General features: G+C 43.9%; 1 protein-coding gene across 2 annotated transcripts in view; it reads left to right on the top strand.

Moving 5' to 3' along the window:
* arhgap5 (Rho GTPase activating protein 5) overlaps positions 1–12,378 on the top strand; it is a 58,669-nt gene extending 46,291 nt beyond the window's left edge. For both annotated transcript variants that reach the window (XM_030116485.1, XM_030116484.1), the window contains exons 4-7: positions 4,618–4,695; positions 5,806–5,937; positions 9,021–9,126; positions 9,665–12,378. In XM_030116485.1, the coding sequence (XP_029972345.1) occupies positions 4,618–4,695; positions 5,806–5,937; positions 9,021–9,126; positions 9,665–9,983 (635 nt within the window). In that variant the 3' untranslated portion in view covers positions 9,984–12,378. The remainder of the gene's footprint in view (positions 1–4,617; positions 4,696–5,805; positions 5,938–9,020; positions 9,127–9,664) is intronic.
* Positions 12,379–13,585: the final 1,207 nt, after the last annotated feature.

The following is a 13,585-nucleotide window of genomic DNA, read 5'->3' as shown; positions in this document are numbered from 1 at the left end:
ATGTTCATTTATTAGGAATGATTCATTTATTTGTGCCCCCCAGCATGAACATCTTTTTCCATAAACTATTGCGTTGTTCTTGATCAATGTGGAAAAACGGCATTAAAAGGAATTTTCATCTTTGGTTGATGTTTTTTTTTTGTTGTTGTTGTGGTTTATAAGTTTAAATGGTGAAATAATGTTAAATAAATGGGAAATTATGCAAACTATGCTGTCACGACTCGTCTTCATGCTGCAAAAACTATACATTTACATTCTGGTGTTCCCCGGGGATCCGTAGTGGGACTCTTTTAACATTATGCTTCAGTTTCCATTTTCATTGTTTTTCTTTTCATTGAATTATATTTTGTACATCACTTTAAACATTTTCACTATAAACCATGGCATTAGTGTTAGAGTAAGAAAACGGGACAAACAGGATTTATGATACTTGATTCATGGCTTTATCATAGAAATCTGAACACAAAATAATAGAATTCATTGTCCATATGCAAGTATATCACATGGTACGTCAGCGTTTTGATGCTTAATGATGGAAATTTTTATTATTAATACAAGTTAGAGTGGTATAGTACAGTATACATTAAACCAAAAAATTTAACTGAGTATTCCAGGAAAAAAATGGAAAGACTGAGATTGCTGAGTCAGTTGATTATTTGTTTTCTGAGCTGTTCTAATCAGAGAAAGTCAAATTTTCCAGAAATGTGAAGCCAGAATGTTTGGATTTAAGTGGCAGAAGATGATTTTCCCTCTCCTCTCCTCTCTGTCCCATTAATCTTGTGGAGACCCCTCATATCCACCTCGGGGGGTCCTGATCTGGAGGCTGCTATCTGCTGAATAAAACATAAATCACAATCCTCACAGCTCCGCTCTCTCTCTTTCTTTCTTTTTTTTTAATCTTTTCACCCGAGGAAATTACCCGAGCGCGCTGGCGTAAACACGTCAGCTCGTTCGCCTGTAATCTGATTACCTGTCCATCCCGTTCTATCAACAGCAGTCATTAGCGTAATGAGAGCGGCGCGCTGCCCTGTGAGCGCTCGGGCCCGGCCGCCTCGTTGGAAACCTGCTCAGGTCAGAGACGTGAAACAACCGCAACTTCATCTCGCTCCGTCCTGCTTTATTTTTGGCTGCTTCGCCGCGTCGCGCTCGTTCACATGTTTGCTCTGCACTTTGTTCCATTATAGAACAAAAAAACTCTGCTGCAATATCTGATCCAGTTTTCACTCAGAGAGACTTGAAAGGAGGAGGCACGTTCGCATCCATCCCAGGGTCTGCGCTCCAGGATTCATTCAGATTCTCCTTCTTACTCTGTTTTCTAACTGAATCAGTTTGGCTTTGAACTATATTCCACATTGGTTTTATATTATGGGAAGTCTTCAAGGTGTTTTTAGAATGGCTTTTGAACTGATGTCAAAGTGCTGTGGGACCGTTTTGCTCTTAGTTTATGAATTCTAGAGAGTTAGCATTGTTTCACGGTAATGATTGTGTTTCGTGAGCGCGTTTCTGTCTGATCTTGTCCATGTGGACTTTGATATTTCTGTTTTCATTAGATTTGATTTCACTCAAATGAGAAGTGAAGAATGAGAACTTTTACTGTAGAACGATTGTATACCACCAAGCAGGCAATAAAGGATTGTTTGTGTGTGTGTGTGTGTGTGTGAAATGCCAGTTAAAAATAGCCAGTGATTGACTTTCACTTATTGAACCAGCTTCCTGTCTCCGCCCACAGCAGATGGTTGTCGTGGCGATGAAATAACGATGGCAACTGGCCAATGAGGAGCGAGAGAGACAGAGGTGCAGGAAGATAAGGAGGAGATGGAACGATGTGTGTGTGTGTGTGTGTGTGTGTGTGTGTGTGTGTGTGTGTGTGTGTGTGTGGATATTAAATCACACCACAGCAGGACAAGTCCTATCAGATCCCAACATGCAAACATGAGCTCTGCTGCTCACTTCCTTCCCCTCGCCCTGCTGTGTGTGTGTGTGTGTGTGTGTGTGTGTGTGTGTGTGTGTGTGTGTATACAGTGTAACTTCCTTCTGTGAATCAGATGTCCTCATGAGGACACAGAAACGTTGGAGGTGGAGATCTCTGGTCTCAGGGTGTCGGAGAGGTCATATTAAGGTCACAGGAGTAATGAGGGGAACGGTGTGTTCAGGGCACGTGGGAAAATAGGAATCTTGATATCAGGATTATCAACTAATCTCGACAAAATTGACTGAGCTACGGATCGTTAACTTGTTAGCTCTTGTGGATTAGTCTGTAACATCTAGATTTTTCTTTTTTTTTTATGTTTGCAGTGGCGTATTGTTGTATAAATGGTTCGTCAGTTGAGCGGAGGATGAAATGTGTGTGAAGCTGCAGTAGGTTGATCGCGTTAGAGGAAGCTGGCGGATAGAAATCCTCCTCATCCTGCGCTCCGTCGTCGACGTCTCGATGTTCATCTGACTGTGAGATGTGAAACTTGGCTGTATCGACGCCAAGTTGAAGTGCATCCGACGTGACAGAGCAGGCGTCGCACGACTTGTGACCCGGCGCGCCGAGGCGTCGCTCCTGCGTGTGATTTCTGCGCTGGCGGCGGGCCGGCGGGCCGGAGCGCCGGAGTCCTCACACAGGCAGCAAATCAAACAAGGGATGTGCAGCAGAGCTCATCTGAAGGCTTCCACCCACTCTGTTTACTGAGTGTGAACACACACACAACACGCACGCACGCAGCACACACACACACACACACACACACACACACACACACACACACCTTGAACACGCAAACTCGGTCAAGTAGGCTGCTGATTAGTCGGAGGTCATGTAACAGAAAATTGCTGCTTTCCTCAGATTTCATGTTTTAAAAAAAATGCAACACTTAAAGCAGAGTCTACACACACACACACACACGCACACACACACACACACACACACACACACTGCTCACAATTGACACAATTTACTTGAATCCATTAAAGCTGAATTTACATAATACTGTCTCGGCTTAAATGCCTCTGCAGGGACACACACACACACACACACACACACACACACACACGGCAGCATGCCTACTGCGGAGTGGATGACCTTGCAGCAGCCACAGAGATTGTGTGTGTGTGTGTGTGTGTGTGTGTGTGTGAGGGTGTGTGTGTGTGTGTGTGAGATGAATCTCTGTGCTGCTCTCAGCTGGTTTTGAATGTTTGTGTTTGGAGGCTTAAAGAAAAGTCGCCTGCAGACCTGCTGAAGCCTGAAAACACTCCTTCATTTGACTGTAGCTGCCACACACGCACACACACACACACACACACACACACACACACACACACACCTGTCGTTGTTCTCAGACAGCTTTAATCTCTCACAGTTCTCTCACGTCTCACTTGTGGCTGATTTGAGTTTCATAGACTCCCTATGGACACAGGTTTCATCCACTCAGTGTGTGTGTGTGTGTGTGTGTGTGTGTGTGTGTGAGTGAGAGAGAGAGATTGTGTGTGTGATGATGCCTCCAGCAGATCACACATGAGATAGTTTTGAGGACTATATTTTCTGAACAAGTGTCACTTTATTTACTTGTTTAGCTACTCTGATAGAGAGAAGCGATACAGTCCCTCTGTGATCTCCACACGACGGCCAAATGCTGCCGAAGTACCTCAGAAAATCCTCAACTGTATTACAATAACAGAACAACAAAGAAACATCTGCAAAACAGAAAGAAATGTAAAAAAGCGAAAATATGGAGCAGATGTTGAAAATAAAGCTGATTTAGTCTGTGGGTGTTGCACAGGGATCCATCCTGGGACCCTTTAGCAAATTGTTTTTGACTAAATTGACTTCAATTTACATTTTCATTGTTTTCTTCTTATTGACTTGTGTTATGGCTTTCTACCTTAACTTCTCTGTCATCAATTTTGGCATTGCCATTAGAAACAGCATCAAAACGGGATTTTGGATACTGGATTGTGTGTGTGGTTTTTTTTTTTTTTTGGCTGATTATATGCATATGGTAATTTTTAAGATATTGGTTGATCACTTTTATTTATTTATTTATTGATGGATTTTTTTTAAACCTGTACAGTTGATGAAAGCCCAAACTTCGTTTTAATTTCCTGGGCTAATAGATGTGTGGTGTGTCACTTCGGAGAGCTTCGGCAGGAAGCGCAGCATTAAAACATAAAAAACAGAAATCCTGGTGATTAAACTATTTTAGTTCAAATATTAAATTCCATTTTAAAGTATTGTTTTGACAACAAGTATTTTTAAAAAATCTAAGATTTGTGACGGTTCCACACTTTGCATGAGGAGCTCTCAGCTGTGGACGTTTCCTTTGAAGACCTCTGATCTGCGGTGATGAGAAAAGGCCCCCGCTGGCCCTGCTGATGGGCACACGCTGTTCCGCAGGCTTGTAAATCCTCGAAAGAGAAATTTCTTGGATAAACACGCAGCAGAGCTGAGCAGAGCTGTGCCTCTCTGGGCCCGGATCCCACATACTTCTGGTATGTGGTTACAGGAAACCGCGTTCGATGAATTACCCTGCTCCCGTTGGCCCATCTGGTTCAGTTCAGCTCCAACACTTTTTTTTTTCCCTGCACACGAGCCGTTAGTGACTGTACCTGTTGTGTGTGTGTGTGTGTTTGCAGGTTTGACGACGGAGGGCCTGTATCGCGTCAGCGGGAACAAGACGGACCAGGACAACATCCAGAAACTGTTTGACCAAGGTAAGGACGGGATCTGGAAACCCACCGGCCGCCGCTCCTCGCTCCTCTCGCTCGGCCCGCCGAGCGGCGGATTGATTTGAAATGCGGCCACACAGCAGAAGCTGTTTAAGGAGAAACACATGGGCTGCAGCACCGGGCCCTGAAATACGAGCTGGATTGATCCCGTTATTCCCCCTTCTTCTTCTGCAGTTCATCGGTTATTAAAAATTCCCTGCTGATAGAAGCAGAAATATTCACACACGTCTCGTCTTAAAGCCGCAGCCTGTTGGAAGCTGCAGTACCACTTCTGGGCACCGGGGGCAGTGATGACACACTTTCACTTTAAAACAGATTTGTGTGATCAATTTTTTATTCATTTTTGCATATTTTTACAATGATACATTGATTTACATTGCTTGTGTTTTTATCCCCGTCCCCCCCCTCCCTCCTCCCCTTTTCCCAACCAGACACCCTCACACCCACCCCATGGGACATTAGAAGACTGTAAATGATGGCAAAATAATAAAAATAAAACAAGTAATAATAATAATAAAAAAAAACTAAACTAAAGAGAAAAAAAAACAAAAAAATGTAGGGAAAAAAAACCAAAAAAAAAAAAACAGATTTGTGTCGCACGAGTTAGGACAGAATTTTTTTTTAAATCCTTCTTTTATCATTAAGCAGAATGTTTGGCATTTATGTTCATTTTACATATTTTATTCGTGATATATAATTTACTTGTTTTATAATCAAATTTCTAATTGTTTTAAAAAGGTTTTTCAGTCATGATATTGCATTTTTATCATCATATTGTAGTTTTTATCATTGTAAATAATCTTTAGTCTTTTGGTATTTTATCATCATCATATAGAATTCTTGTGTCTTTATAGTTTATAGTGAACATGAGAGAAATGTCTATATTCCCATCATCGTCTTTATCATGACACAGAACAGCAGACTGACTGAAACAGGCACTGGTTAGTTTATTGGAGTTTCTTTTGTCCTGGTGGTGGAGCGGCTGCTGCAGTTTGATCAGCTCATCCAGCAGCTGCCGGGTGGAGCATCCATCCTCTTGGAGGATCGAAGCGCCTCCGACCTTCAGGCTGACCTTGTCGATCTGTTTGCCCGTAGATCACAACATCGACTTCGTGGCGATGGACGTGGCGGTGCACGCCGCCGCCGGCGCGCTGAAGGCTTTCTTCGCCGACCTGCCCGAGCCGCTGATCCCCTACAGCCTACACCCGGAGCTGGTGGAGGCCGCAAGTAAGAATCCGTCATGAGGAAGTAGACATCGGCTCAGAACCGCTCCTCTGGGCGAGTTTAGGATCTGGTTTAATTACATTTTTTTTTTCTACTGTTTTGAAACTACCATATTGGCCCGAATATCAGACGACTCTGATTATAAGACGACCCCCTATTTTTCAAATATCATTGTGAAAATAAAAATATGTTGAAGACAATAAGGTTAATCATAAGAGAAGTTTTTATTGTATAATTATTCTAAACCGAAAAACTCACAACAGAGATAACATTTCACGTGATTTAAGATTAAAAAATTACTGCAGTATTAAATAAAAAATATATTCTCTTTCTCAAAACAAGCAACAATAAGCAACAGTTAAGTACCCTCAAAGGTTCAATAACTGCATTGATGATATAAGTTCTTCTCTTTTACTGAAAAAACGGTGCATCGCATCATTGAACATATCACCACGTCTTGCTGCTAACACAATTACTTTTGTCTATTTTTTTTGTATTATTGTAGTTTTGTACTGTTACATTTTAAGTCTAATCCGTCCAATCTAGATCATTTAAATTTTGTACATTTGATGCAAGCATTAATGATGGCAACAGCATATTTAGCATCATAACTTGAAAATAATGTTTACATTCTCAAGCACCTTCATCATCGCCAGGTGGTTTATTTAGTTTTTTAATCTTTTATAGCAACAAAAATCCTCAGGGCTGTAAACCGTCACACTTCAAGTAATGATCGTTCAGTTCTTCTCTTTTAATGAAAAAAACGGTGCATCGCAAGATTTTATTATCTTGGTGCTAGATTTTTTTTTTTTCCATTTACTGCACTGTTAAGTGAAATCGTTCTTATATTTTTCTGTTTATATCATTTAATTTGCATTGCTATTTGCTTGGTTTGTTAACAAAATGTTAAACTATTCTATATTTCTAGTTTTCAGTGCAGATGCTTAGACATAATACTTAACATATCATGATTATAATAAAGATTGAATGATATGGAAAAAAAAATCGTGATCATTTTTTTTGCCATATCGCCCAGCCCTAAGAAGGAGTTCCCCTCTTCCGTGCACGTACATGGACACAAGCCACAGACATGAGCGCTTCACTAAGCTGCAGTTACGCGCAAGGCCTCAAGGGGCCGTTGTTTCACATGCAACGTGCAAACTCCTTAATGCACCTTTAATGTCAGGCTGATTTTGACTAGTTTGTTCCTACTTTTAGGCTGTTTGTATCAAATGTTGGACGAGTATTCAGCTGGTGTGCATAGAATGTTTGACTAGTTCTAGGTTGGTTGGTAACAGATTCCAGACGACTTTCAATGTAGGCTGTAATTATTCCCAATCTGGTTTAAATCTCATGCTGATTATTTCAAACTTGTGTTCCACCACCCGTTTTTCCTTCCATCATAGTGATGCATTTATTTTACTTCTATCATCACGTTTGTATTAAATAGAACTCAAAGCAGTTTTGCTGGAGTTTAGGTGAATTTTAACACCAGTTTGGATCTGAAGCTGGAAGGGCTGATGTGAAATTGAGGCTCCTCCTCCTCGTCCTCCTTTTTGATGAGTTTATTTAAAAGTCATCAGCTGCTTCGCTGCATAATGTTTCCCGTTAAAAACACCGTCAGTGTGTGACTGGAACCTGATACCCAGACACAGATTAGATCCTGATGGTCCCACTAGAACGTCACAAACACGGAAAATGAAGCTGCTGTCTTCACTTTACACTCAGAAGAGGCTTTTTACAGCTGCAGGAGGCTGTCACCAGTGTGTGTGTGTGTGTGTGTGTGTGTGTGTGTGTGTGTGTGTGTGTGAAACCAAGCTGACGGCAGCAGATTAATGAGCCAAAAATACACACCAGGAGAACTGTAAAGACTTGATACCCTCCAACTCATGTAGCGACGTGACAGAGTGACAGTAGCAGAAGAGGAAGAATGGAGGCAGGACCTGTGTGTTAGTAATCCTCTACTAACTCAGTCCTCCTCGCAGCAACATGAAGGATTTCCCACTGCGAGCAGCATTAGCAGATTTATTCCAGATGTCAGCAATTCTGGAACGAAACACTTTTTTTTTTTAAATAACAAAAACACAGACTCAGCAGTTTGTCAGTTACTCAAGAGTAACTATTTCCTGATTAGATTCCTTGTTATGATCTGTGTCGTAATGCTGTGGCATTAGAGGGAGGAAGATGCTCTATAATCTGGATGTTGTAAATAAATTTTCAGGGCATTTTTCATTGTTGCTTAGTGATTATAGTCATAAGATCAGGATATTTAAGGGTCTAAACTGACTCTCAGGAGGTTTTGAAAGGCGTTTTATTCATTCCTCTGATGGATGTTGAGGTTTCATGGGCGACTCCTTTAAATGAGCGACTCCTTTAAAGCGCCCTCCTCGCCGCCGCGGTCATTAAAGCTTCATATCGGCGTGTTCTTCTCTTTTATCGACCGTGTTCGATACCAGAGCGTGGAATTGTTGCGCCGGTCCCAAGGTAAACTGTGAGGAGGCCTCTGACCTCCCCGGGCCATCGCGTCGTGCGAGGCTCCTCATTAAGATGATTGATGGTGACAGGGTGAATAAATCAAACGCCCCCCGCAGGTCCTGGAAGGTGCGGAGGATCCTGGAAGGAGCGGCGGCGTGTTGAAGCTGCTCAGTTGTGACAGTGTGAAGGTTGAAGCTCTGCTCTCACTTCTGCTCCTTTAAATGTTTCATCAGGCAGGAGAGCGACCAGGAGACGCTCAGAGATCAGATTAGAGTCCATCAGATTATCAGATTAAGATCTGAATTCATCACTCGGCCCCGAAAATGATGGAAAAAAACCTCATCAGACCATCGTTCTTTAATTGTTTTCATCAGTCGTTCATGCAAATGTCCAGTCGTGCTTCCTTCACAATCCACTTCTTATCTGTCCTCACACACACACACACACACACACACACACACACACATACACACACACTCACACACTCACTCTTTGGGTTGTCTTACAGTGGGATGGTTCAATCCAAGTGTGATGTGCATAAAATATAAAACGCCTTCTGTCATCTTTCCTTTGTGTGTGTGTGTGTGTGTGTGTGTGTGTGTGTGCCTCAGAAATCATGGACTACATCGAGCGTCTGCAGGTCCTTCGCGAAATCGTGAAGAAGTTTCCTCCGGTCAACTACCAGGTCTTCAAATACATCATCACTCACCTGAACAGGTAGCGTGCGCGCACACACACACACACACACACACACACACACACACACACACACAGAGTTGTGTTGTTTCCACCGTGTTTCTTCAGTTAATCTCCGTCCAGCAGCAGACGTGGTTCTCTGTAAACCAGCAGTCGCGTTTCGTGGCTTTTTGCTTTCCGAGTCAGCAAAATCAAAGCAGAAGTGCGATCGAGCAAACGTCAATCACAAAATAAAATCAAGGATTTGAGATACAGAAAACCTTGACGCATTTTTGTCTGGGTAGAAACACAGAGACACAAAACTGTGATTTGTTTAAACAAAGTGAAGGAATTAATCGTCTTTTAGCAACAAATGAAATACTTAACTAATGACGTAAAACTCAATTTTTCTGTAACTTCCCTGCTCTTGGGGGCCCTCTGGTGGCCACCGGCCTGCTCTGCCAGCTCCACACACAGTCGCGTGTTTCTCCTTGTAATCAGTAATGTTGAGGCAGTTTGAAGGTCTGTGGACATTTTATTCTGACCCCCCCTCCCCCCGGCTGTTCCCCCCTCCCCCCAGGGTGAGCCAGCACATCAAGACCAACATGATGACGGCCGACAACCTCTCCATCTGCTTCTGGCCCACGCTGATGCGCCCGGACTTCGAGAACAAGGACACGCTGTCCACCACCAAGCTGAACCAGGCGGTGATCGAGTCCTTCATCCTGCAGAGCGACTACTTCTTCCACGGCGGCGAGGTGGCGGAGAGCTCCAGCAGCGAGGGCACGCCGCCGCCGCACTGCCACAACATGGTGGAGGCGCTGCTGCCGCTGCAGCTGCCGCCGCCGCTGCAGCCGCAGCAGATCCAGCACGCGCTGCCCCCCGACCCCCTCATATAACCACGCCGGCAGGGGAGGGGGGGTGCAGCGAGTCTGAGGAGTGACGGCCGCACGCCGTCGGCGTTTTTTCCCCGTTTTTGGCACATCCGGGGGCCGAATCCAGCCCCCCCTCCCCCCCTTTCCCTCTACCCTGATGGAATAGCACACTGTGGGCGGTCCCTGAGTCCCCGCCCCCTTCTATAAGCCCCGCCCCTCCCCTCTGACTCGGAGAGCTTATTAAAAAAAGGGAAGTGAAATCCTCTCCGAGCGACTGATGGCGAGTCTTCCTCCGGCGGGTTTCTTCTTCTTCTTCGTTGGTTTGACCTCTTGACCTCATACAGGCGACGGAGGCGGAGCTCCAGCTTGAACCCCCATCCCCCCTCCCCCTCTCCCTCCCACCCGTGAACTCTGACCCCTGTGAACTGACAGCACATGCACGCTTCTTCATGTCGAAGGTCGACGCAGCGATTTCATTTCATTTCTTTCCATTTGTTTGTTTGTTTGTTTGTTTGTTGACGAGGACACACCCACTTTGGAAGAGGCCACTCAGAAGGGAACGAACTCCACCAACTCTCTGTGCGCGAGAGAACTGAACTCCGAATGCAACACCCCTCCCAACCACCCCTAATTACCCCCCTCCCCCCCCCCCCCCCTCGACTGACGGCACATGAGTGAGGAAACCACTAACGTCGCGATGCGTTTACTTCCCCCTCGTTTTTCCCGGTTGTTCTGTTTGTTTTCCACTTTTCGTTGGGAGCCTTCGCATGTCTCTCTCTCTCTCTCTCTCTCTCTCTAAACGTAAAATCTTAAAAAGCGGAAGCGAGGAAGAGCTTCGCCTCATTTCATTGAAAAAGGGGGGAAACGTTTCCCCCTCCTCTCGTTTCCTCTCACTGTCATGCAGGAAATCAACTCTTAATATCATATTTTTGGTTACACGTCGAATAGTTTTCCCTAAAAAAGAAAAAAATAGAGGAAAGAAGTATATATAAGTATAAATACATATAAATCTCTATGAATTTATGGCGGTGTAGTGAACGACCGCGGGGTACTGGACTATAACCTGTCAGAAGATATAATCATCTTTCTCTGTGGCTCATGGCCGACGTGAGGCCGTCTGCTTTTCCTGACGGCGAGTGGATGAGCGAGTGTGTGTGGAGACGAGGAAGAGGAGGAGGAGGAGCGAGGAGGAAGAATGATTGGAAACCGTCTCATCTGGACAAGTGGCAACAGTTCCACTGAAGCAGGTGTCAAATTACAGCCTCCGGTGCTTCAAAGTGACGCAAAACCAGCAGCGGTATAATGTGAATATTTCTCTTTTTCTTGACACACAGTCTGCTCGGGTTCGGCGTCTCCCACGACTCGAGGCTCCGTTTCTGAGCAGCTCCGCTCAGATTTCATCCCCTCCCTTCACTTTTGCAGGAATTCTTGCATCGCTTCAATTAAATCCACGTCTTTTTCCCCACAAGTGCACCAATCTGAGGAAATGGGATGTTTTTGGTTGTTAAAAACATCAAATTTACACCAAATTGCCAAATATTTGCTCTTTGCAACTCTCAAATGGGACATTTGTGCAATTAATAACCAAATCATTTCAAATATTAGAGCAGCTGCAGCAGCTTTTTTCATCAAATTGTTCTTTAAAAAGAAAAGTGAGAATCTCTTTAGAAGCTGTGAAATTAAACTTAAAGAAAAAAGAATGCAAAAAAAAAACAACTTCATGAGCTATGAAAGAGGTGAAACCTTCTCAGAAGATCATTTAAGATTTGAGCCTCGAACACACCGCAGCTGCTTTTTACGACACTTTGAACGCCTCGCGAAGCCGACTCGAGTCTCAAAAAGTTGGCGCAACGTTTTCAGTTTGACATTTCTTCGATTTCCTGAACAAGAATCACGTTTCGCCACTAGGGGGCAGAACAGACATTCATTTATTTCTCAGCCGTGGAGATATGACCATGAAACGTCTTGTTTTAAAATTCAGAGCGAATAATAATTCATTAGCGCCGCATGCTAATAGAATACTACGACCTTTCTGAAACTGGCTTTGAACGTATTTTTTTCTATTTTGATTCCTGAAAGAAGCGAGTTTGGAATGAAAGCTGAGACAAGTTGCTGAAACCGACCCGATCCTGATCTGATCCGACTCCTCGTCCTCCTCCTTCTTCTTCTCCTCGTTTTTTTAACCTCTGGGCTCGGGGTGGGGGGGTGGGGGGGGGGCTTCAGCAGCTGCTAGATGATAAAAGATTGAAGCTGTTCGTCTGTAGTTTTTCCATCAGTCAACAGTTGTTTGTTTTAATAATTTTTTTTGTTTGTTTGAACTGGGATCTGCTCTCATCCTGTCACACCGGTGTACAAACCACGCCCACTTTTAACATCCGCTGTGTATTATAGTAAATAAACATGATTTTCAGAAATGGAAGAAGAAGAAGAAGAAGAAAAAAAGAATTCTAAAACATTTTTTGGGTTGTTTTCTCTCCATAATGTTTCCAAATAAAGTTTCTTTTTTCCAAAACGGCTCTGTTCTCCGTCTTTAGACGCCTTTTATTTCACCCTTGACTGTGTCTGATGTGTTTTATGGAGCCGTTACAGCAGCATAAGTGTGTGTGTGTGTGTGCTGACTGTGTATCCTCATGGACCTTTAATGTGTCTTCCCCTCCACCTGGAATTCTCCACCTGGATTTAGCTGGAGTCATAGAGAGTGGGTTATTTTGCCCTCTCCGCTGACTGCCAGGCTCGTCTGCACTCGGCCACGCTGGTTACTGGGGTAAATGAAACTAGGAACAACCCACCATCCAAACCTCGTATCTTCACAAACCGACACATTTTCAGATCTTTGTGGACTCGGACACGTCGCAGATTACACAGTGCAAACGCACTTCGAAATATTAATACACACACACTCACACATTTCTTGAGTGACTCACAAACACACATCCCTGATCAAAACAACTTGAAATGGTTAAAAATGGTCTCTGTGTCAAATCAACCAGACATCAGGAGGTCAACAAGATGGCCGATGAGTTATCCAGTCATCATTAAACAACTCATCAGGTAAGAAATCGTCACCCAGGTAACCAGTCAGCCGTCAATCAGATGACATGCTATCTAGGTCACCAGTGAGTCAACAGGTAGCCGACGAGTCAACAATTAGGTAATCAACCAATCCTCAACCCAGTAACCAACCAGTCATTCATCAGGTAGTCAAACAGGTGACCGATTGGCAGCAAGCCAATCACCCAGGCGACCAAGCAGTAAACAGGATAAACAACTATATGACCAGATAATCAACCAGTGAGCCAGTTATCAACCATGTAACCTGATTACAACTAGATTAACCAACAAGCCAAGTCATCAGTCAGAAAACAAAACGGTGAAATTGAAGTAAAATTTAAAATAGATAGTGAGGCAGGCATGGTCCACTTAAACCATAACCAATCAGTCAACAGCTAGTCATCAAGTTAACCCGCCAGTATTTAACAGTCTACAGTCATTTAATAATGCAGTAATGACCAGGTGACTCATGAAGCAGATACCAACCAGGTGACCAGGAGGACTGGGAGGAGCAGAGGCCTTCATCTGTTCAGAAGGTAAACAGCTCCCTCTGCTGGTGGAAAAGAGCAGCAACA

Source organism: Salarias fasciatus, chromosome 19, assembly GCF_902148845.1.
Source record: "Salarias fasciatus chromosome 19, fSalaFa1.1, whole genome shotgun sequence".
Taxonomy (NCBI): domain Eukaryota; kingdom Metazoa; phylum Chordata; class Actinopteri; order Blenniiformes; family Blenniidae; genus Salarias; species Salarias fasciatus.
The sequence above is the reverse complement of the archived record's forward strand: the minus strand, read 5'-3'. Positions and strand labels throughout refer to the sequence as shown.